General features: G+C 47.9%; 1 protein-coding gene and 1 non-coding gene across 5 annotated transcripts in view; both read right to left on the bottom strand.

The window, feature by feature from the left end:
• The window catches only part of PIWIL1 (piwi like RNA-mediated gene silencing 1), a 1,090,590-nt gene that overhangs the window by 132,795 nt on the left and 933,653 nt on the right, over positions 1–24,142 (bottom strand). For all 4 annotated transcript variants that reach the window (XM_063964616.1, XM_063964613.1, XM_063964615.1 and 1 more), the window contains exon 19: positions 20,233–20,358. In XM_063964616.1, coding sequence (XP_063820686.1) covers positions 20,233–20,358 — 126 coding nt within the window. The remainder of the gene's footprint in view (positions 1–20,232; positions 20,359–24,142) is intronic.
• LOC134932315 (U5 spliceosomal RNA) lies at positions 14,426–14,541 on the bottom strand. The gene has a single exon (XR_010179304.1). It is a non-coding gene; the product is annotated as a U5 spliceosomal RNA (small nuclear RNA).

Raw genomic sequence — 24,142 nt, 5'->3', positions numbered from 1 at the left:
CTTGTTGGGTGCATACAGGATAAACAGCGACTCAGTTTTCCTGACTCTAGCCGTTCTGGCTACATAAACCTTCAAAGCCCTGACCACATCTAGTAACTCGGAATCCTCCAAGTCACGAGTAGCCACAGGCACCACAATAGGTTGGTTCATATGAAAGGATGACACCACTTTTGGCAGAAATTGTGGACGGGTCCGCAATTCTGCCCTGTCCATATGGAAAACCAGATAGGGGCTTTTATGTGACAAAGCCGCTAATTCTGACACACGCCTAGCTGAAGCCAAGGCTAATAGCATGACCACCTTCCACATGAGAAATTTAAATTCCACGGTTTTGAGTGGCTCAAACCAGTGTGACTTCAGGAAACTCAACACCACGTTAAGATCCCAAGGTGCCACTGGAGGCACAAAAGGAGGCGGAATATGCAGCACTCCCTTTACAAACGTCTGGACTTCAGGAAGAGAAGCCAGTTCTTTTTGAAAGAAAACGGATAGGGCCGAAATCTGGACCTTAATGGAACCCAATTTTAGGCCCAAAGTCACTCCCGACTGTAGGAAGTGAAGGAACCGGCCCAGCTGGAATTCCTCCGTAGGGGCCTTCCTGGCCTCACACCAAGCAACATATTTTCGCCATATACGGTGATAATGTTTAGCCGTCACGTCCTTCCTAGCCTTTATCAGCGTAGGAATAACCTCATCCGGAATGCCTTTTTCTGCTAGGATCCGGCGTTCAACCGCCATGCCGTCAAACACAGCCGCGGTAAGTCTTGGAACAGATAGGGCCCCTGTTGCAACAGGTCCTGTCTTAGAGGCAGAGGTCATGGGTCCTCTGTGAGCATTTCTTGCAGCTCCGGATACCAAGTCCTTCTTGGCCAATCCGGAACAATGAGTATTGTTCTCACTCCTCTTTTTCTTAGGATTCTCAGCACCTTGGGTATGAGAGGAAGAGGAGGAAATACATAAACCGACTGGAACACCCACGGTGTCACTAGCGCGTCTACAGCTATCGCCTGAGGGTCTCTTGACCTGGCGCAATACCTCTGTAGCTTTTTGTTGAGGCGGGATGCCATCATGTCCACCTGTGGCAGTTCCCACCGACTTGCAATCTGCGCGAAGACTTCTTGATGAAGTCCCCACTCTCCCGGGTGGAGGTCGTGCCTGCTGAGGAAGTCTGCTTCCCAGTTGTCCACTCCCGGAATAAACACTGCTGACAGTGCTCTTACGTGATTCTCCGCCCAGCGAAGAATTCTGGTGGCTTCCGCCATCGCCACCCTGCTCCTTGCGCCGCCTTGGCGGTTTACATGAGCCACTGCGGTGATGTTGTCTGATTGAATCAGCACCGATTGGTTGCGAAGCAGGGTCTCTGCTTGACTTAGGGCGTTGTATATGGCCCTTAGTTCCAGGATATTGATGTGAAGGCAAGTCTCCTGACTTGACCACAGCCCTTGGAAACTTCTTCCCTGAGTGACTGCTCCCCACCCTCGGAGGCTTGCATCCGTGGTCACCAGGACCCAGTCCTGAATGCCGAACCTGCGGCCCTCGAGAAGGTGAGCACTCTGCAGCCACCACAGAAGAGACACCCTGGCCCTGGGGGATAGGGTGATCAGCCGATGCATCTGTAGATGCGATCCGGACCACTAGTCCAACAGATCCCATTGAAAAGGTCCTCACATGGAACCTGCCGCAGGGAATGGCCTCGTATGACGCCACCATCTTTCCCAGGACTCTCGTGCAGTGATGCACCGACACCTGTTTTGGTTTTAAGAGGTATCTGACCAGTGTCACGAGTTCCTGAGCCTTCTCCGTCGGGAGAAGAACCTTCTTCTGGTCTGTGTCCAGAATCATGCCCAGGAAGGGCAGACTCGTCGTAGGAATCAGCTGCGACTTTGGAATATTCAGAATCCAGCCGTGCTGTTGTAACACTTCCCGAGAGCGTGCTACACTAATCAGCAACTGCTCTCTGGACCTCGCCTTTATGAGGAGATCGTCCAAGTATGGGATAATTGTGACTCCTTGCTTTTGCAGGAGCACCATCATTACTGCCATTACCTTGGTAAATATTCTCGGTGCCGTGGAGAGACCAAACGGCAACGTCTGGAATTGGTAATGACAATCATGAACCACAAATCTGAGGTACGCCTGATGAGGTGGATAAATGGGGGCATGAAGGTAAGCATCCTTTATGTCCAGAGACACCATAAAATCCCCCCCTTCCAGGCTTGCGATGACCGCTCTGAGCGATTCCATCTTGAACTTGAACCTTTTCAGGTATATGTTCAGGGATTTTAAATTAAATATGGGTCTGACCGAACCGTCCGGTTTCGGTACCACAAACATGGTCGAATAGTAACCCCTTCCCTGTTGAAGGAGGGGAACCTTTACCACCACCTGCTGAAGATACAATTTGTGAATTGCAGCTAACACTATTTCCCTCTCTAAGGGGGAAGCTGGCAGGGCCGATTTGAGGTAACGGTGAGGGGGCATCTCTTCGAATTCCAGCTTGTATCCCTGAGACACAATCTCTATAGCCCAGGGATCCACCTGGGAGCGAACCCACTTGTGGCTGAAATTTCGGAGACGCGCCCCCACCGGGCCTAGCTCCGCCTGTGGAGCCCCAGCGTCATGCGGTGGATTTAGTGGAAGCCGGGGAGGACTTCTGTTCCTGGGAACTAGCTGTATTGTGCAGCTTCTTTCCTCTACCCCTGCCTCTGGCAAGAAAGGACGCACCTTGGACTTTCTTGCCTTTTTGTTATCGAAAGGACTGCATTTGGAAATACGGTGCTTTCTTAGGTTGTGAGGGAAGATATGGCAAAAAATTTGACTTTCCAGCCGTAGCTGTGGAGACCAGGTCCGAGAGACCGTCCCCAAACAATTCCTCACCCTTGTAAGGTAAAACCTCCATGTGCCTTTTTGAGTCGGCATCACCTGTCCATTGCCGAGTCCACAGGACCCTTCTGGCAGAAATCGACATTGCATTTATTCTAGAGCCCAGTAGGCTAATGTCTCTTTGAGCATCTCTCATATATAGGACAGCGTCTTTTATATGCCCCAGGGTTAGTAATATAGTATCCTTATGCAAGGTATCAAGTTCCTCAGATTAGGTATCTGTCCATGCTGCTACCGCACTACACATCCAGGCCGACGCAATCGCCGGCCTTAGTAAGGTACCTGAATGTGTATAAATGGACTTCAGGATACCCTCCTGCTTTCTATCCGCAGCATCTTTTAGGGTGGCCGTATCCTGTGACGGCAGGGCTACCCTCTTGGATAAGCGTGTTAAAGCTTTGTCTACCCTAGGGGAGGATTCCCAGCGTAACCTGTCCGTTGGCGGGAAGGGATACGCCATAAGCATCCGTTTGGAAATCTGCAGTTTTCTATCTGGAGATTCCCAAGCCTTTTCACATAACTCATGTGAAGGGGGAAAGGTCACCTCTTGCCTTTTTTCCCCATACATATAAACCCTCTTGTCAGGGACTGGGGTTTCCAATCATGTAACGGATGGCTTTAGCCATTTTAGGCTGTAACTTTGCATCATCGCCATCGACACTGGAGTCAGAATCCGTGTCGATATCTGTGTCAACAATTTGGGATAGTGGGCGCTTCTGAGACCCTGACGGCCTCTGCGACATAGGATCAGGCATGGGCTGAGACCCCGGCTGTCCCAAGGCTTCAGCTTTATCCAACCTTTTATGCAAGGAAGTAACATCATTTAAAACCTTCCACATATCCATCCAATCGGGTGTCGGCGTGGTCAGCGTCGACCACACATTCATTTGTTCCAGCTCTGTTTCCACATAGCCTTCCTCGTCAAACATGCCGACACAAGCGTACCGACACACCACACACACAGGGGATGCTCTATTTGAAGACAGTTCCCCCCACAAGGCCTTTTGACAGAGAGAGAGTATGCCAGCACACACCCCAGCGCTGTATGTCCCAGGAATCACACAGTAACTTAGTGTTAACCCAGTAGCTGCTATATATACTGTTTTTGCGCCAAATTTATGTGCCCCCCCTCTCTCTTTTTACCCTCTTCTACCGTGATTCTGCAGGGAGAGAAAATGGCGCTGGTGAGAGCTGAGGAAGAAGCCCCGCACCCTCAGCGGCGGGCTTCTGTCCCGCGTTTCTGTGTAAAAAATATGGAGGGGGCCCATGCATAAATACAGTGCCCAACTGTATATATGCCCACTTTTGCCAAGAGGTCTCTAATTGCTGCCCAGGGCGCCCCCCCTGCGCCCTGCACCCTTCAGTGACCGGAGTATGTGGGTTTAGTGTGGGAGCAATGGCGCACAGCTGCAGTGCTGTGCGCTACCTCATATGAAGCCTGGAGTCTTCTGCCGGCGATTTCGAAGTCTTCTTGTATCTGTCACTGGCTTCTGTTTTCCGGCTCTGCGAGGGGGACGGCGGCGCGGCTCCGGGATCGGACGACCAAGGGTGCGATCCTGTGTACGATCCCTCTGGAGCTAATGGTGTCCAGTAGCCTAAGAAGCAGGACCTATCTTCAGAGAGTAGGGCTGCTTCTCTCCCCTCAGTCCGACGTAGCAGAGAGTCTGTTGCCAGCAGATCTCTCTGAAAATAAAAAAACCTAACAAAGTACTTTCTTTTTAGCTAGCTCAGGAGAGCTCACTAAGTAGCACCCAGCTTGTCCGGGCACAGATTCAAACTGAGGTCTGGAGGAGGGACATAGAGGGAGGAGCCAGAGCACACCAGTATCCAAATTCTTTCTTAAAGTGCCCTGTCTCCTGCGGAGCCCGTCTATTCCCCATGGTCCTTACGGAGTCCCCAGCATCTACTAGGACATTAGAGAAAACTTGTTTAACCACCTTCTGACGCTTGAATCTATATGGTTTCTTAGGAGGAACGGATGGCTTGGGATAATCCGTAAAAGCCTCCAATAGATCAGGAACATCCACTTGTGAACTACTATCCCCATCAGTATTATCAGTGTCAGCAGTGGAATGTGAGGAAGTAATGGCCTGCTTAGAGGACTCCTTGGTCTTAGGCGGGCGAGGGTTATACTTGTTAGTAGTCAGGGACTGGTTCATAACTGAGTGAACAATCTGTTGCGGGGACCATATACGGTTGGACCGGCATAGGAGGTCCCATAGGGGGCGTTAGTTTAGTAACTAGCATATTCAGTAGCGTAGAGACGGTAGCCCACGGCGGGTCATTCTGGACCCCCGATGCTATAGTCCCACTTGGGGGCAAGGAACCCCCAGAACCAGAGCCCTCAGCTGCTGCAATTTCCTCAAAAGTATCTGTGGCCTCAGCACCACTACCAGTGTGTTCAGCCCCAGAACCGTTACCCTCATAAGCAGACATGTTATAACTTGCAGTATAAGGTAACATAGTACAATTTGTCAGCAGCACAATACCTGACCCAAACCCCTGCACAGTGTTGTCAGCACAAACAGGGATTCAGGAGAGATATGGTGACTAAAATCAGAGAAAAAAATAAGATTTTACTCACCGGTAAATCTATTTCTCGTAGTCCGTAGTGGATGCTGGGAACTCCGTAAGGACCATGGGGAATAGCGGCTCCGCAGGAGACTGGGCATAACTAAAGAAAGCTTTAGGACTACCTGGTGTGCACTGGCTCCTCCCTCTATGACCCTCCTCCAGACCTCAGTTAGGATACTGTGCCCGGAAGAGCTGACACAATAAGGAAGGATTTTGAATCCCGGGTAAGACTCATACCAGCCACACCAATCACACCGTATAACTCGTGATACTATACCCAGTTAACAGTATGAAATATAACTGAGCCTCTCAACGGATGGCTCAACAATAACCCTTTAGTTAACAATAACTATATACAAGTATTGCAGACAATCCGCACTTGGGATGGGCGCCCAGCATCCACTACGGACTACGAGAAATAGATTTACCGGTGAGTAAAATCTTATTTTCTCTGACGTCCTAGTGGATGCTGGGAACTCCGTAAGGACCATGGGGATTATACCAAAGCTCCCAAACTGGCGGGAGAGTGCGGATGACTCTGCAGCACCGAATGAGCAAACTCAAGGTCCTCCTCAGCCAGGGTATCAAACTTGTAGACTTTTGCAAAAATGTTTGAACCCGACCAAGTAACAGCTCGGCTAAGTTGTAAAGCCGAGACCCCTCGGGCAGCCGCCCAAGAAGAGCCCACTTTCCTTGTGGAATGGGCTTTTACAGATTTAGGGTGCGGCAGTCCAGCCACAGAATGTGCAAGTTGAATCGTGCTACCGATCCAGCGAGCAATAGTCTGCTTAGAAGCAGGAGCACCCAGCTTGTTGGGTGCATATAGGATAAATAGCGAGTCAGTTTTCCTGACTCCAGCCGTCCTGGAAACATATATTTTCAGGGCCCTGACTACGTCCAGTAACTTGGAGTCCTCCAAGTCCCACGTAGCCGCAGGCACCACAATAGGTTGGTTCACATGAAAAGCTGATACCACCTTAGGAAGGAATTGGGAACGAGTCCTCAATTCCGCCCTATCCATATGAAAATCAGATAAGGGCTTTTGCATGACAAAACCGACAATTCTGATACACGCCTGGCCGACGCCAAGGCCAACCGCATGACCACTTTCCACGTGAGGTATTTTAGCTCTACGGATTTAAGTGGCTCAACCCAATGCGACTTCAGGAAATCCAACACCACGTTGAGATCCCACGGTGCCACTAGAGGCACACACGGGGGCTGAATATGCAGCACTCCCTTAACAAAAGTCTGAACTTCAGGCAGTGAAGCCAGTTCTTTTTGGAAGAAAATGTACAGAGCCGAAATCTGGACCTTAACGTAACGCAATTTTAGGCCCGTAGTCACTCCTGACTGTAGGAAGTGCAGAAATCGACCCAGTTGAAATTCCTCCGTTGGGGCCTTCCTGACCTCACACCAAGCAACATATTTTTGCCATATGCAGTGATAATATTTGCGATCACATCTTTCCTAGCCTTAATCAGCGTAGGAATGACTTCCTCCGGAATGCCTTTTTCCTTTAGGATCCGGTGTTCAACCGCCATGCCGTCAAACACAGCCGTGGTAAGTCTTGGAACAGGCAGGGCCCCTGCTGCAGCAGGTCCTGTCTGAGCGACAGAGGCCATGGGTCCTCTGAGATCATTTCTTGAAGTTCTGGGTACCAAGCTCTTCTTGGCCAATCCGGAACCACGAGTATAGTTCTTACTCCTCTCCTTCTTAGTATTCTCAATACCTTGGGTATGAGAGGCAAAGGAAGGAACCCATACACCGACTGGTACACCCACGGTGTTACCAGAGCGTCCACAGCTATTGCCTGAGGGTCCCTTGACCTGGCGCAATATCTTTTTAGCTTTTTGTTGAGGCGGGACGCCATCATGTCCACCTGTGGCCTTTCCCAATGGTGTACAATCATTTTGAAGACTTCTGGATGAAGTCCCCACTCTCCCGGGTGGAGGTCGTGCCTGCTGAGAAAGTCTGCTTCCCAGTTGTCCACTCCGGGAATGAACACTGCTGACAGTGCTAAAACATGATTTTCCGCCCATCGGAAAATCCTTGTGGCTTCTGCCATCACCATCCTGCTTCTTGTGCCGCCCTGCTGGTTTACATGGGCGACCGCCGTGATGTTGTCTGACTGGATCAGCACCGGCTGGTGTTGAAGCAGGGGTCTAGCCTGACTTAGGGCATTGTGAATGGCCCTTAGTCCCAGAATATTTATGTGTAGGGAAGTCTCCTGACTTGACCATAATCCTTTGAAGTTTCTTCCCTGTGTGACTGCCCCCCAGCCTCGAAGGCTGGCATCTGTGGTCACCAGGACCCAGTCCTGTATGCCGAATCTGCGGCCCTCTAGAAGATGAGCACTCTGCAGCCACCACAACAGCGACACCCTGGCCCTTGGAGACAGGGTTATCAGCCGATGCATCTGAAGATGCGACCCGGACCACTTGTCCAACAGATCCCACTGGAAGATCCTTGCATGGAACCTACCGAATGGAATTTCTTCGTAAGAAGCTACCATCTTTCCCAGGAGTCGCGTGCATTGATGCACCGACACCTATATTTGTTTTAGTTGGTCTCTGACTAGAGATGACAACTCCTTGACCTTCTCCTCCGGGAGAAACCCTTTTTCCTGTTCTGTGTCCAGAACCATACTCAGGAACAGTAGACGCGTCGTAGGAACCAGCTGCGACTTTGGACTATTCAGAATCCAGCCCTGCTGTTGTAGCACTTCCCGAGATAGGGCTACTCCGACGAACAACTGTTCCCTGGACCTCGCCTTTATAAGGAGATCGTCCAAGTACGGGATAATTAAAACTCCCTTTTTCCGAAGGAGTATCATCATTTCGGCCATTACCTTGGTAAATACCCTCGGTGCCGGGGACAGACCAACGGCAACGTCTGGAATTGGTAATGACAGTCCTGTACCACAATTTTGAGGTACTCCTGGTGAGGAGGGTAAATGGGGACATGCAGGTAAGCATCCTTGATGTCCAGTTATACCATGTAATCCCCTTCGTCCAGGCTTGCAATAACCGCCCTGAGCGATTCCATTTTGAACTTGAACCTTCGTCTATAAGTGTTCAAGGATTTCAGTTTTAGAATGGGTCTCACCGAACCGTCTGGTTTCGGTACCACAAACATTGTGGAATAGTAACCCCGTCCTTGTTGAAGGAGGGTTACCTTGATTATCACCTGCTGGAAGTACAGCTTGTGAATTGCCGCCAGTACTACCTCTCCTCGAGGGCAGCAGGCAAGGCTGATTTGAGGTAACGGCGAGGGGGAGTCGCCTCGAACTCCAGCTTGTATCCCTGTGATACTATTTGCAGAACCCAGGGATCCACCTGTGAGCGAGCCCACTGGTCGCTGAAGTTCCCGAGACGCGCCCCCACCGCACCTGGCTCCACCTGTGGAGCCCCAGCGTCATGCAGCGGACTCAGAGGAAGCGGGGAAGATTTTTGATCCTGGGAACTGGCTGTCTGGTGCAGCTTTTTCCCTCTTCCCTTGTCTCTGTGCAGAAAGGAAGCGCCTTTGACCCGCTTGCTTTTCTGAAGCCGAAAGGACTGTACCTTATAATACGGTGCTTTCTTAGGCTGTGAGGAAACATGGGGTAAATATTTTCCTTCCCAGCTGTTGCTGTGGATACGAGTTCCCAGAGACCATTCCCAAACAATTCCTCACCCTTATAAGGCAGAATCTTCATGTGCCTTCTAAAGTCAGCATCGCCTGTCCACTGCCGGGTCCCTAATACCCTCCTGGCAGAATGGACATTACATTAATTCTGGATGCCAGCCGGCAAATATCCCTCTGTGCATCCCTCATATATAAGACGACGTCTTTAATATGCTCTATGGTTAGCAAATAGTATCCCTGTCCTGACAGGGTAATAGACCACGCTGCAGCAGCACTATCCATGCTGAAGGCAATTGCAGGTCTCAGTATAGTACCTGAGTGTGTATATACAGACTTCAGGATAGCCTCCTGCTTTTTATCAGCAGGCTCCTTTAAAGTGGCCGTATCCTAAGACTGCAGTGCCACCTTTTTGACAAACGTGTGAGCGCCTTATCCACCCTAGGGGATATCTCCCCACGTGACCTATCCTCTGGCGGGAAAGGGTACGCCATCAGTAACTTTTTAGAAATTACCAGTTTCTTATTGGGGGAACCCACGCTTCTTCACACACTTCATTCACTCATCTGATGGGGGAACAAAACACTGTCTGCTTTTTCTCCCCAAACATAAAACCCCTTTTTTTGTGGTACCTGGGTTAATGTCAGAAATCTATAACACATTTTTCATTGCCGAGATCATGCAACGGATGTTCCTAGTGGATTGTGTATATGTCTCAACCTCGTCGACACTGGAGTCAGACTCTGTGTCGACATCTGTGTCTGCCATCTGAGGTAGCGGGCGTTTTTGAGCCCCTGATGGCCTTTGAGAAGCCGGCTGTCCCACAGCTGTTACGTCATCCAGCCTTTTATGTAAGGAGTTGACACTGTCGGTTAATACCTTCCACCTATCCATCCACTCTGGTGTCGGCCCCACAGGGGGCGACATCACATTTATCGGCATCTGCTCCGCCTCCACATAAGCCTCCTCATCAACCACGTCGACACAGCCGTACCGACACACCGCACACACAGGGAATGCTCTGACTGAGGACAGGACCCCACAAAGTCCTTTGGGGAGACAGAGAGAGAGTATGCCAGCACACACCAGAGCGCTATATAATGTAGGGATTAACACTATAACTGAGTGATTTTTCCCCCAATAGCTGCATGAATACACAATATTGCGCCTAAATTTAGTGCCCCCCCCTCTCTTTTTAACCCTTTGAGCATGAAAACTACAGGGGAGAGCCTGGGGAGCTGTCTTCCAGCTGCACTGTGAAGAAAAAATGGCGCCAGTGTGCTGAGGGAGATAGCCCCGCCCCTTTTTAGGCGGACTTTTCTCCCGCTTTTTTTTATGGATTCTGGCAGGGGTATTTATCACATATATAGCCTCTGGGACTATATATTGTGATTTTTTGCCAGCCAAGGAATTCATATTGCTGCTCAGGGCGCCCCCCCCCCAGCGCCCTGCACCCATCAGTGACCGGAGTGTGAGGTGTGCATGAGGAGCAGTGCTGTGCGCTACCTTGTTGAAGACCGAAGTCTTCTGCCGCCGATTTCCAGGACCATCTTCATGCTTCTGGCTCTGTAAGGGGGACGGCGGCGCGGCTCCGGGACCGAACGATCGAGGTCGGGTCCTGTGTTCGATCCCTCTGGAACTAATGGTGTCCAGTAGCCTAAGAAGCCCAAACTATCTCCAGTCAGGTAGGTTCGCTTCTTCTCCCCTTAGTCCCTCGTAGCAGTGAGTCTGTTGCCAGCAGATCTCACTGAAAATAAAAAACCTAAAATATACTTTCTTTTCTAGGAGCTCAGGAGAGCCCCTAGTGTGCATCCAGCTCAGCCGGGCACAAGATTCTAACTGAGGTCTGGAGGAGGGTCATAGAGGGAGGAGCCAGTGCACACCAGGTAGTCCTAAAGCTTTCTTTAGTTGTGCCCAGTCTCCTGCGGAGCCGCTATTCCCCATGGTCCTTACGGAGTTCCCAGCATCCACTAGGACGTCAGAGAAATACAATTACAGTATATCTTGTGAATATCCTATATTACAGTATTATAAACCTGACGCACCTAGCCCCCTCAGGTTATAGAATAGAGGGATGGCAAAGCTGAGTGAGAGACACGAAATGGAGGTCACACAGCAAGCCAATGCACAGAGCCGGCCATAGGTATAGGCAAACTAGGCAATTGCCTAGGGCATTTGATATGCCTAGGGGCATCAGCAGCTTCTGCTGATTAAAATGATATGCGACATGCCTATATTCTGTGTGTACCATTTCATATGCAGATACAGCCACAGTCTCACGCTGTATATAGGCATGCTGCATATAATTTTAATCAGCAGAAGCTGCTTATGCATCCTAGCCACATAGCAATGCAAATAAGATGCATTTTCATTAAAAAAAGGTGCCCAACATTACCATTGAGGCAAGATTTATGAGGACACTTCTGTACGCAAGCAGAGGCAGAGGTCACAGTGTTAGTGGCAGTGTGAGTGCTGTGTGCATGTGAGTGGGTTGGTTGTGCAGTATTGTTCGGAATATGTGTAAGGAGCATTATGTGTGTTATGTAAAAATGCATTAATAATGTGCAACATGTATAAGGGCATTAATAATGTGCGGCATATGTGTAACAGGGTAGTACTGTATGTGTGCCATTATGTGTATAAGGGCATTAATAATGTGCAGCATATGTGTAAGGGACATTATTTGTAAAAGGGCATTAATAAAGGTTGTCATAATGTGTAAGGCGCATTATGTTTATAAGGACATTAATAATGTGTCTCATATGTGTAAGGGGCGTTACTGTGTGGAATTATGTGTATAAATGCATTACTAATGTGTGGCATTATGTGTATAAGGTGCTGTATGTGGCGTTGCATATAGAAAGGGCACTACTGTGTCGTCTAATGTGAATAAAGAGCAATAGGGTGTGGTGTAATGTGAATAAGGAGCAATTCAGTGTGATGTAATGTGAATTAGGGGCTCTACTGTGAGGAGTAACTTTTAAGGTAAAGTAGTACTACTGTGGGATTTAATATGAATTATGGACACTATCGCATGATCAAATGTGAATAAAGTTGCAGTACAGTGTGGGGTAATTGGAATTGGGGTTACTATTGTGTGGCCATGCCCCTTGCCAGCAAAAACACACCCCTTTTTGGTCTGCGCGCCAAATGTGCGAACTGTTCCTATTTAAAATATAGGGGGTACAAACACCAAAAATAGGATTTTGGTACTTACCAGGTAAATCCTTTTCTTTGAATCCATAGGGGGCACTGGAGTACTCTTGGGATATGGACGGGCGGAGCCGAACAAAGGCACTGAATATTCAAATTTAGGACTCTCCCCCCCCTCCATATCCCCAAGTACCTCAGTGTACTTTGCCAGTGTTTTTTACTGAGCGAACAGGATATAGAGAGGTTGACAATGGAGAATCCCTATAACATAACGGACAACCACAAAGTTGATCCGTAACCTTATTGTCAACTAAACAGTTGACACCTTAACCGATAGAACTTTATAATTTGAGCCAATTGGTGAAAATGTGTTACCCTAAGCTCCTTCGAGCTTAATACCATCCAAGTTAAATTTGTTCACTAAGCTCCCTTGAGCTTACAACAACCCAGGTAAAACTGCTCTGGGTGGGCGTCCAGTGCCCCCTATGGATTCAAAGAAAAGGATTTACCTGGTAAGTACCAAAATCCTATTTTCTTTATCATCCACTAGGGGTCACTGGAGTACTCTTGGGACGTACCAAAGCTTCCCTCGTGGGCGGGAGAGCTGTTTGATACTTGTAACAGTAGGCAGCCAAAGCTAAATGCTGATGGCGCCACCATTCATAACGTGTAAACGTGCACAAACGTGGTGCACTAAAGGCTATGTAGCCGCGTCGTAGACGCTCCACGACCCGCTGGGTGTGACATTCCCACAGAACCTGTGGGATGCTATTACTGACGTAGGCGATTGTAACTTAGCCTTAAGTAAGCCTGACTTGTAGTCATTATTATCCAACTGGATAAAATCTGCTGAGAAACTGGCTAACCCCAGTTTGCAGTATCATATAGAACAAACAACGTATTCATATCACGTACTACATATATAAACGCGTAACGCGTGTACCACATTCAGAATTTTAGAATGTGCTGTCCCCACAGGAACCACTATTGGTATATTGATGTGAAGAATACGAAAGCGGATTTTGTCGGAAGATCTGCTTTGTAATGAGAAAACTCAAATACGGTGGCTTGGAATACAAGGCACCCAAATATGAAAACAAAATCCTTGCCGAAGCACCCTTGGCGAAGCCAAGGCTAGAAGAAAAATGTTTTCCAAAGTGAGAACTTAATACCCATTTGTTGTACGGGTTCAAAAATATGAAACTTAATTCCCATTTGTTGAAAGGATTCCAAAATATGAAAACTAAGAAATCTGAACCCAACCTCAAATCGCCTGGCGCTGTAGGTGGGATAAATAGAGTCTGAACTTTGGTGACACCTTGTAGAAAGATGTTTACAGACGTAAATAGAGGCAAACGCTTTGAAAATAAGTTTACCACACAGATACCTGCACTCTTAGTGCAGATGAACGCAGTTTTCCATCCCATCCCGTTTAACAGAATACGGGTACTTGAAGTATGATGTTGGAAACTTCCGAGGTTTACAACCTATGTAAGCACACGAAATTTTTTAATTATGAGCTGCCTTAAGCGGCTTACTATTTCGTAACATGGTTGGTATAACCGATACTGTAATTCTCTATTTTTTAAGAGAGAGGTCTGAACTCTCACCCCGTCAACCGCAGCTGCGGTACATAGATAATAGGTACATAGGTAACTATGGGTAAAAGAACGTTCCCTGATGTAACAGGTTGGCCGTATTATGAGCGGGGCAAGATCGTGTGCAAGTATTACTTGAAAATTCGAGAAGCAAACTTCTCCGAAACCCATGAGATACCACCAGTATGACTGTGACGAACTGTCTTCTGATCCGTTTTGGCAACGAAGAGAGAAGCGGAAAATGGTGGAGCCAGATACACGATGCTGAATGACCCCATGAATGTGATGTACATATACTGAGCTTTTGTAATTGTGGCGAGATGCCATTATGTATACTTGGGGTAACCGCCTTCTGTGGACTCACATATGAAACACCTCTGGATTTAATGTCCAGTTTTCAAGATCCAAACCCTGACGGGTGAGATCTTTTGTCTAACAAATGTCCACTCACGGATTGATGTCTTGACATTTTCACATAATGGCGTTCTGAGCCATTGAAGATTTGAGTTACCTGCCGCATTGCCATGCGGCTTCTTGGTTTTCACTGGTTGTTGTGTATGCAACTGCCGTTGCTTTGTTTGACTGCTTAAGGGCAGCGTGAGCTAGGCATGAAAAAACAAAATTACATGAAACTCACGGTTGTTCCTGTCTACAGAAATCTTTAGTAAAAAGCGAAAGATTTATTCGTTCTGAAGAGAACCCAGAGTCTATCCCTGGACAGACTGAAAACGAATTATTTATTGCATTGTAAAATGCACAGAGTTCTAGGACATTTATCTATTGCATTGTAAAATGCACAGAGTTCTAGGACATTTATTGACAGCAATCTGTCGTGTTTTAGAACCTTTGCGTTGATTTTAACTACAAATCCTGACTCTCTGTGACTGTCGTCCAGAGTATACGCACCCTTGTCCCTCTGTGAGAAACGCGATTGAAAACACATCTTTATTCTTAATAAGTGAATACACCAATGTACCGCTAATGTGCGTGTACCTTTGTTCTTGCTGGTGTAGTAGGTAAAAGTCTTTGATTTACCGTATTTATAATCTTACCTAGGAATTGACATCGTTTAGACCGACTTAGATGTGATTGTTTTCGAACTTAATCTGCTACCGCAGTATACCTTAGTAGCGCAAGATAGAGGAACTTTGTTGATACATAGTTCTTATGTGAGATGAGCGATTATTCCAACATCACTTTGGTAAATACCGGCAGCGATAAGCAACGGTATAAATGAAATGGTTAATGGTTGTGGCGATTTGCAAACGCTAGAACCTGTGATGAAGAAACCGGACTGGGTAAATACGCATTGTGAAGATCAAATGCAATTATACAATTTTGTGGCTGCAATAAGCAAAAACTAACTGCAGAAAATCCATTTTCATTTTCTAACTGTAGTAAATGACTTGCTGATTGATATTGCAACGGAGCTGTTTGATTTTACTCAAACAGACGGGAATAAGTCATTTTGACTCTGTTGGCGTACTATTGACTGGTTTATAACCCAGCAAAGACTAAATGACAACCTGCCAAACCGTTCGCCAGAAGCAGTTTTGTACTCTAAGCTGTAAATAGCTGAGACATATATGAGTTGAAGTCATGAAACCTCGCAAATGTAACCTGAAAAGACGCACTTCCACAAATGTAAAAGAGGTCATCAAACCACTGGCTTGCTGACTGTAACGTCCTGTCGTTACAAGACGTGACTGATGTTTATAAAAGAATAAAACGCTGTTACAAGTATATTGTATGCGCTAATGGCAGAATATCGTAAAGGGATAAAATGTCGTTACACATATATCCAATTTAGGAGCAAACAAGCTCTGGGCTTGTCGCGCTTAACTAGCGACAATTTGAAAATAACCGGCGTTAGCAAAAGCTTTACAGATATACTCTGCAGCTTCTTTTAACCGTGATCGGCATGGTTCCATAGATAGATTCTAGTGACCCAAATGTATCTGTGGTTTTTATAATGTATGGTTGTCTAAAACCCCGCACTATCTGAGTGCTGGACTAATGTACCCTGCTCACTTGTAGTTATCGGTGTGAGATTTGACATAGAATCGTGCATTAAATTATAAGACTAGTGAAATAAACACTCTGGTACCCAAAGGAAAATTGTCACTTTGGAAAGATTGTCTTTTGTTAGCGCTGGCGGAGTTATTCTGAGACTCCGATTACCGCTGTTTTAATTTGAATTGCCAATGTTAACATTTTTAGTCTGCACTAGAGCCTTATTCGCTATGTAGACAGACATCATAATAGGCAACAGACAGACACTTGCACGATTATTATATGGCATATATATCTATATATATATGTTATTGCTGAACAGCATATTTATTAGGAAACCAAAGTCTTTATGTGAAAAGCAGTTCACATGGGCATGAAACCCGAACCAAATTCCTACTAACACCCCTGCGCCTTCTGGTGGCTTAAAGATGTAGGGCAGGAATGTTCCAGAATTATCTTGAACTAAAAAAAAAAAATTCCCACTAACACCCCTGCGCCTCCTTGTGGAGTAGAGGTGTATGGTCTGGAATTATAACTGGAAAACCAGCAATGATTAAAATGGCCGTCATGCCATGCTTTCCCAGAAAATCATAGTACAGGGTACCTGCTGCAGTTTTAATATAGGCTTAATAGCCTATTATACAGTTATTATGCTTAATAGCCTATTATACATAGGATACAGTAAAATATATGTATTCAAATAATATGAGCACTGCCTGCAGTGTATTTATGCAACTGTAACCAAAAATAACAGAAAACATGGTTAAACGTGTAATAGGTTATGCCACTGATAACCTATTGCCAGCCAAAGCCTCATATATATATTATATATATATACAAAGTGTTTACACCTATAATCACAGTTCATACTGATATTATTGCCAGCAAAAGCTTCATTATATTTATATATATAAAACGTGCTGTTAACGTGCTGCGCTGCTTGTGTATTTTGAACCCATGCAGCCTTTGCTGCTGCTATGGGTATTATTCCCCCCCCCCCCCTGCATCCCTTACCTGCAGCGTACGGAGATCGGGAGCAGGGAGAGCAGGAGAGCCTGATCTAGCGCCGGGGAGCCGTCCGGCAGCTGCTTCCTACAGCAGTACACAGTCTCCCTGTGTCTGCGGTGTGTCTTTGGAAAAGTGGCCTGCGTCCTTTAGTGACGTGCGGCCACTGTCTCGGCGGCGTGTAGCGGTGCCGGGCCATGAAAGCAGTGAGAGCGGCCGGCGTCTGAGTGACGTGCGGCCGCTCTCTTAGTTGAGCTCCCGGAGAATGTCGGCGGCGTGTAACGGTGCCGCAGCAGAGCAGTGAGAGCGGCCGGCGTCTGAGTGACGTGCGGCCGCTCTACTTAGTTCAGCCCAGGAGAATGGCGGTAGCGTCTAGCGGTGCCGTGCCCTCAGAGCAGTGAGAGCGGCCGGCGTCTGAGTGACGTGCGGCCGCTCTCTTAGTACAGCGCACGGAGATTCTCGTACCGGGCCATCAGCGCAGTGAGAGCGGCCAACGTCTGAGTGACGTGCGGCCGCTCTGCGCATCGTTCAGCAAGACCTTCAGCGGCGTGTAGTTCACGTGCTCAGCGGCTATGTCATTTCTACAGCATAACACACACACAGCAGGGCGGCAGCGTGAGCTGACCGCCCTGACACTCATACCTTGTGCCGCCTTCTCTTCTCTCTGCAAGCTCCGTTTCAGCCTCATCTTGGCTGTGACGGAGCTTCTGTAAGTGTAAGCTCCTTCCAGCTCTTTGTCTTATCCTGGCTGTAACGGATCTTCTTTCTGTAAGCTCCGTTCAGTTTAAAGGAGACAATGGCTGCCTGTGGCTGTGAGGGTGCTCTTTGTGAGGACCGACACGCCATGCGCTTGTCTATAGCGCCTGTGGCTGTGAGGGTGCTCTTTGTGAGGACCGACACGCCATCCGCTGCCTTGCAGCGACACCATCCCGGACCCATGTTTTTCCATAAACTGAGACGGGCAGTGTAAAAATTAAAAATAAAAATAAAAATAAAAATCTGAAAAGTGGCCATTGCCACAAGCCGATGTTCATCTGTGAGCACCGAAAAAACACTGGCAAAGTACACTGAGGTACTTGGGGATATGGAGGGGGGGGAGAGTCCTAAATTTGAATATTCAGTGCCTTTGTTCGGCTCCGCCCGTCCATATCCCAAGAGTACTCCAGTGACCCCTAGTGGATGATAAAGAAATAAGGACTGCTACGGGTGAGGGGTGATAGTGCTGGGAAAGAGGTGCAAGGTCAGAGGCGGAACCAGCGGTTGTGCTAGGGGGCACCAGCCAAAATCTTGCCTAGGGCATCATATTGGTTAGGGCCGGCTCTGCCAATGCATACACATATAGTCACCATTTGTACAATGCAGAAGTTATGACAAGCAATAATACTGCACTGGACTAGCTTATATATAGCTATGTAATCAATAGATATAACACTGCACAGTAAGAACTGGATGTATATCACAGGGTACTTGTACCAGAGAACCCTGACTAAATGCACTTTTTCTTAACTAACACTGTCTAATGACATGTAGAATACTTAAGTGTCTTGTAAAGGCACAGCGCTGACTATCAGGCGGCTTTACAAAGGAGGATTTGCCCAAGCAGTCCCAGGAACAGTGTAGCTGGGGAAATGGCGCCCAAACACTGACAGGGAGTGAGGGAGAGACAGATATGCAGCTCCAGGGCAAGAACATTTACTGTAAATGGCGCCCTTCGGCTGGGGGAGGGTCTCCAGGTCTAAGCCTTATCCCCTCTGCTGGCAAAACCACCTGGTACTGCGGGCTACTTGTAAAAAAGTTTAGAGAGAAAACTTGACCTGCACCCATGCCCTGGTGATCTAGTGGGATCGCCTGTACTGCCACAGTGTCCACTGGCCGCGCCGGATCGCGATAAAGTGCGGGTCCCGCGAGCGGTACCTACTTACCTCCTCCCGAAGTGTGGCCACGCGATCCCGGAGAGCCCCAGCCGTGTGTGACTGACTTGGAAGAAAACCGGAGCCTCCTGCTGTAGGTACCCGGCAACCAGGGTGCGGGAGTGTACAGCGCCGCTGGGGGAGAGATGGAGCTGCAGCAGGTAATGTCTACTGACATCTAACACAATCTGTGCCTCTGCTGCAGCCCTTGTAGTCTTCTTTTTTCCTCAGAAAAAGCTTTTTCTAGAGCTGCTGTGAGCAGCTCTTCCTGTTACATGCTTGCACTGCAAGCACCAACTACAAAACTGAGCTCCTGTGCACAGAGGCGGGGTGATATCGGAGGCGGCGCTATGCATCTTGGGAAGAAGGTCAAAGCTTTTGAGCCTGTTGGTGCTTCGGATCAAGATCCTACTCTACACCCCAATGTCTATCCTTGTGGAGCCCAGTGTACCCCGCAGCAGAAATAAAGCAGCCAGTATGTACCTTGCACAGAAACAAAATAACTCACGCAAATCTAACTCTCTCTACAAATGTTATATCTGCCACACCTGCAGTGCATATGGCTTTGCACAACTGCTAACAAATTTGCTGCTGCAATCAACTCTGAATTACCCCCAATGGCCCTCATTCCGAGTTGATCGCTAGCTGCTTTCGTTCGCAGCGCTGCGATGAGGCTAAAAATCGGCACTTCTGCGCATGCATTCTGTGCATGCTGGCTCAGAGTGATTGACAGAAAGTGGGTATTTCTGGGTGGTAACTGACTGTTTTCGGGGAGTGTGTGTAAAAACGCAGGCGTGCCAGATAAAAACGCAGGAGTGGCTGGGAAAACGCAGGCGTGGCTGGCCGAATGCAGGGTGTGTTCGTGACGTCAAAACAGGAACTAAATAGTCAAGTGATCGCAAGCTAGGAGTACGTCTCGAGCTACTCAGAAACGGCACAATCTTTTTTTGTAGCAGCGCTGCGATCCTTTCGTTCGCACTTCTGCTAAGCTAAGATACACTCCCAGAGGGCGGCAGCTTAGCGTTTGCACGGCTGCTAAAAGCAGCTAGCGAGCGAACAACTCGGAATGAGGGCCAATGTGCGAGAAGGTGCAGGTTTGTCTTGCAAAAAAAAACTTGCATTCCATTACATCCCGCCCCGTATGTGCTTGATGTTAATGATATTATGGGAGAGTATGTCCATGACAATAGAATCTTCTTCATACACTATATCTTAGTATAATACAAATCGTCTAATCACTTCCCTACATTGTTTTTCTTATATATACTACGACAATAATGATTTTATCTTCTAAACAATTCAAACGCTTAATTTTAAAATACCATTCAACTGAATAGCGGAGAATGCATTCTGAACATTACTTATATATGTTTCCGGCTATCATTGTTAAATAATATACACTAAAATTATACCGTAAAAAAACAAAACAAAGACACCTTAAACTAAGCTACTGAAATGTTACAGGCACATACCATTCAGGACGGGTGACTTCTACATCTATAATTGTCCCAGGAGGTGGGTTCTGGAGTCTGCCACCGAAATGAGCAAAGAATCTTGTATTAACCCGTTTCTTCACCACAATAAAGGAAAGCTTGGGACTTTGTAAAAAGAAAATGACATTAGGCTACATATGATAACAATTCTGACTAGCATACAGTATACTGGACAATGATATCTGTATTGTTATGAATTAGTGCAGATGGAACTGCAAAAGACATGAGGGCTGTTGCAGATTTAGCGGATGGATCTTGTGATTTTTTACCACTGCGCAAGTGCCATTATTGAGTCTACTAATAATAAGAATTTACTTACCGATAATTCTATTTCTCATAGTCCGTAGTGGATGCTGGGGACTCCGAAAGGACCATGGGGAATAGCGGCTCCGCAGGAGACTGGGCACAAAGTAAAAGCTTTAGGACTAGCTGGTGTGCACTGGCTCCTCCCCCTATGACCCTCCTCCAAGCCTCAGTTAGGATACTGTGCCCGGACGAGCGTACACAATAAGGAAGGATTTTGAATCCCGGGTAAGACTCATACCAGCCACACCAATCACACCGTACAACTTGTGATCTGAACCCAGTTAACAGCATGATAACAGAAGGAGCCTCTGAAAAGATGGCTCACAACAACAATAACCCGATTTTTGTAACAATAACTATGTACAAGTAATGCAGACAATCCGCACTTGGGATGGGCGCCCAGCATCCACTACGGACTATGAGAAATAGAATTATCGGTAAGTAAATTCTTATTTTCTCTAACGTCCTAGTGGATGCTGGGGACTCCGAAAGGACCATGGGGATTATACCAAAGCTCCCAAACGGGCGGGAGAGTGCGGATGACTCTGCAGCACCGAATGAGAGAACTCCAGGTCCTCCTCAGCCAGGGTATCAAATTTGTAGAATTTAGCAAACGTGTTTGCCCCTGACCAAGTAGCTGCTCGGCAAAGTTGTAAAGCCGAGACCCCTCGGGCAGCCGCCCAAGATGAGCCCACTTTCCGTGTGGAATGGGCTTTTACAGATTTTGGCTGTGGCAGGCCTGCCACAGAATGTGCAAGCTGAATTGTACTACAAATCCAACGAGCAATCGTCTGCTTAGAAGCAGGAGCACCCAGCTTGTTGGGTGCATACAGGATAAACAGCGAATCAGATTTTCTGACTCCAGCCGTCCTGGAAACATATATTTTCAGGGCCCTGACTACGTCCAGCAACTTGGAATCCTCCAAGTCCCTAGTAGCCGCAGGCACCACAATAGGCTGGTTTAAGTGAAATGGTGAAACCACCTTAGGAAGAAATTGAGGACGAGTCCTCAATTCTGCCCTGTCCGTATGAAAAATTAGGTAAGGGCTTTTATAGGATAAAGCCGCCAATTCTGAGACACGCCTGGCTGAAGCCAGGACTAACAGCATTACCACTTTCCATGTGAGATATTTTAAGTCCACAGTGGTGAGTGGTTCAAACCAATGTGATTTTAGGAATCCCAAAACTACATTGAGATCCCAAGGTGCCACTGGAGGCACAAAAGGAGGCTGTATATGCAGTACTCCCTTGACAAACGTCTGAACTTCAGGAACAGAAGCCAGTTCTATTTGGAAGAATATTGACAGGGCCGAAATTTGAACCTTAATGGACCCTAATTTGAGGCCCATAGACAGTCCTGTTTGCAGGAAATGCAGGAAACGACCCAGTTGAAATTCCTCTGTAGGGGCCTTCCTGGCCTCGCACCACGCAACATATTTACGCCAAATACGGTGATAATGTTGTACGGTTACATCCTTCCTGGCTTTGATCAGGGTAGGGATGACTTCATCCGGAATGCCTTTTTCCTTCAGGATCCGGCGTTCAACCGCCATGCCGTCAAATGCAGCCGCAGTAAGTCTTGGAACAGACATGGTCCCTGCTGGAGCAGGTCCTTTCTTAGAGGTAGAGGCCACGGGTCTTCCGTGAGCATCTCTTGAATTTCCGGGTACCAAGTCCTTCTTGGCCAATCCGGAGCCACGAGTATAGTCTTTACTCCTCTCCTTCTTATGATTCTCAGTACTTTTGGTATGAGAGGAAGAGGAGGGAACACATACACTGACTGGTACACCCACGGTGTTACCAGAGCGTCCACAGCTATTGCCTGAGGGTCCCTTGACCTGGCGCAATATCTGTCCAGGTTTTTGTTGAGGCAGGACGCCATCATGTCCACCTTTGGTTTTTCCCAACGGTTCACAATCATGTGGAAGACTTCTGGGTGAAGTCCCCACTACCCCGGGTGAAGATCGTGTCTGCTGAGGAAGTCTGCTTCCCAGTTGTCCACTCCCGGAATGAACACTGCTGACAGTGCTATCACATGATTCTCCGCCCAGCGAAGAATCCTTGCCACTTCCATCATTGCTCTCCTGCTTCTTGTGCCGCCCTGTCTGTTTACGTGGGCGACTGCCGTGATGTTGTCCGACTGGATCAACACCGGCTGACCCTGAAGCAGAGGTCTTGCCTGACTTAGGGCATTGTAAATAGCCCTTAGTTCCAGGATATTTATGTGAAGTGACGTTTCCATGCTTGACCACAAGCCCTGGAAATTTCTTCCCTGTGTGACTGCTCCCCAGCCTCTCAGGCTGGCATCCGTGGTCACCAGGACCCAATCCTGAATGCCGAATCTGCGGCCCTCTAGGAGATGAGCACTCTGTAACCACCACAGGAGAGACACCCTTGTCCTTGGAGACAGGGTTATCCGCTGATGCATTTGAAGATGCGATCCGGACCATTTGTCCAGCAGATCCCACTGAAAAGTTCTTGCGTGGAATCTGCCGAATGGAATCGCTTCGTAAGAAGCCACCATCTTTCCCAGGACCCTTGTGCATTGATGTACTGACACTTGGCCTGGTCTTAGGAGGTTCCTGACTAGGTCGGATAACTCCTTGGCTTTCTCCTCCGGGAGAAACACCTTTTTCTGTACTGTGTCCAGAATCATCCCTAGGAACAGCAGACGTGTCGTCGGAATCCGCTGCGATTTTGGAATATTTAGAATCCATCCGTGCTGTCGTAGTACTACTTGAGATAGTGCTACTCCGACCTCTAACTGTTCTCTGGACCTTGCCCTTATCAGGAGATCGTCCAAGTAAGGGATAATTAAGACGCCTTTTCTTCGAAGAAGAATCATCATTTCGGCCATTACCTTGGTAAAGACCCGGGGTGCCGTGGACAATCCAAACGGCAGCGTCTGAAACTGATAGTGACAGTTCTGTACCACAAACCTGAGGTACCCTTGGTGAGAAGGGCAAATTGGGACATGGAGGTAAGCATCCTTGATGTCCAGAGACACCATATAGTCCCCTTCTTCCAGGTTCGCTATCACTGCTCTGAGTGACTCCATCTTGAACTTGAACCTTTTTATGTAAGTGTTCAAGGATTTCAGATTTAAAATGGGTCTCACCGAGCCGTCCGGCTTCGGTACCACAAACAGCGAGGAATAATACCCCTTTCCCTGTTGTAGGAGGGGTACCTTGATTATCACCTGCTGGGAATACAGCTTGTGAATGGCTTCCAATACCGCCTCCCTGTCGGGGGGAGACGTTGGTAAAGCAGACTTCAGGAACCGGCGAGGGGGAGACGTCTCGAATTCCAATTTGTACCCCTGAGATACTACCTGCAGGATCCAGGGGTCTACTTGCGAGTGAGCCCACTGCGCGCTGAAATTCTTGAGACGGGCCCCCACCGTGCCTGAGTCCGCTTGTAAGGCCCCAGCGTCATGCTGAGGACTTGGCAGAAGCGGGGGAGGGCTTCTGTTCGTGGGAAGAGGCTGTTTGCTGCAGTCTTTTTCCCCTTCCTCTGCCCCGGGGCAGATATGAGTGGCCTTTTGCCCGCTTGCCCTTATGGGGACGAAAGGACTGAGCCTGAA

This window comes from Pseudophryne corroboree, chromosome 1, assembly GCF_028390025.1.
Source record: "Pseudophryne corroboree isolate aPseCor3 chromosome 1, aPseCor3.hap2, whole genome shotgun sequence".
Classification (NCBI taxonomy): Eukaryota; Metazoa; Chordata; class Amphibia; order Anura; family Myobatrachidae; genus Pseudophryne; species Pseudophryne corroboree.
This window is presented reverse-complemented; position numbering and strand designations above follow the sequence as displayed.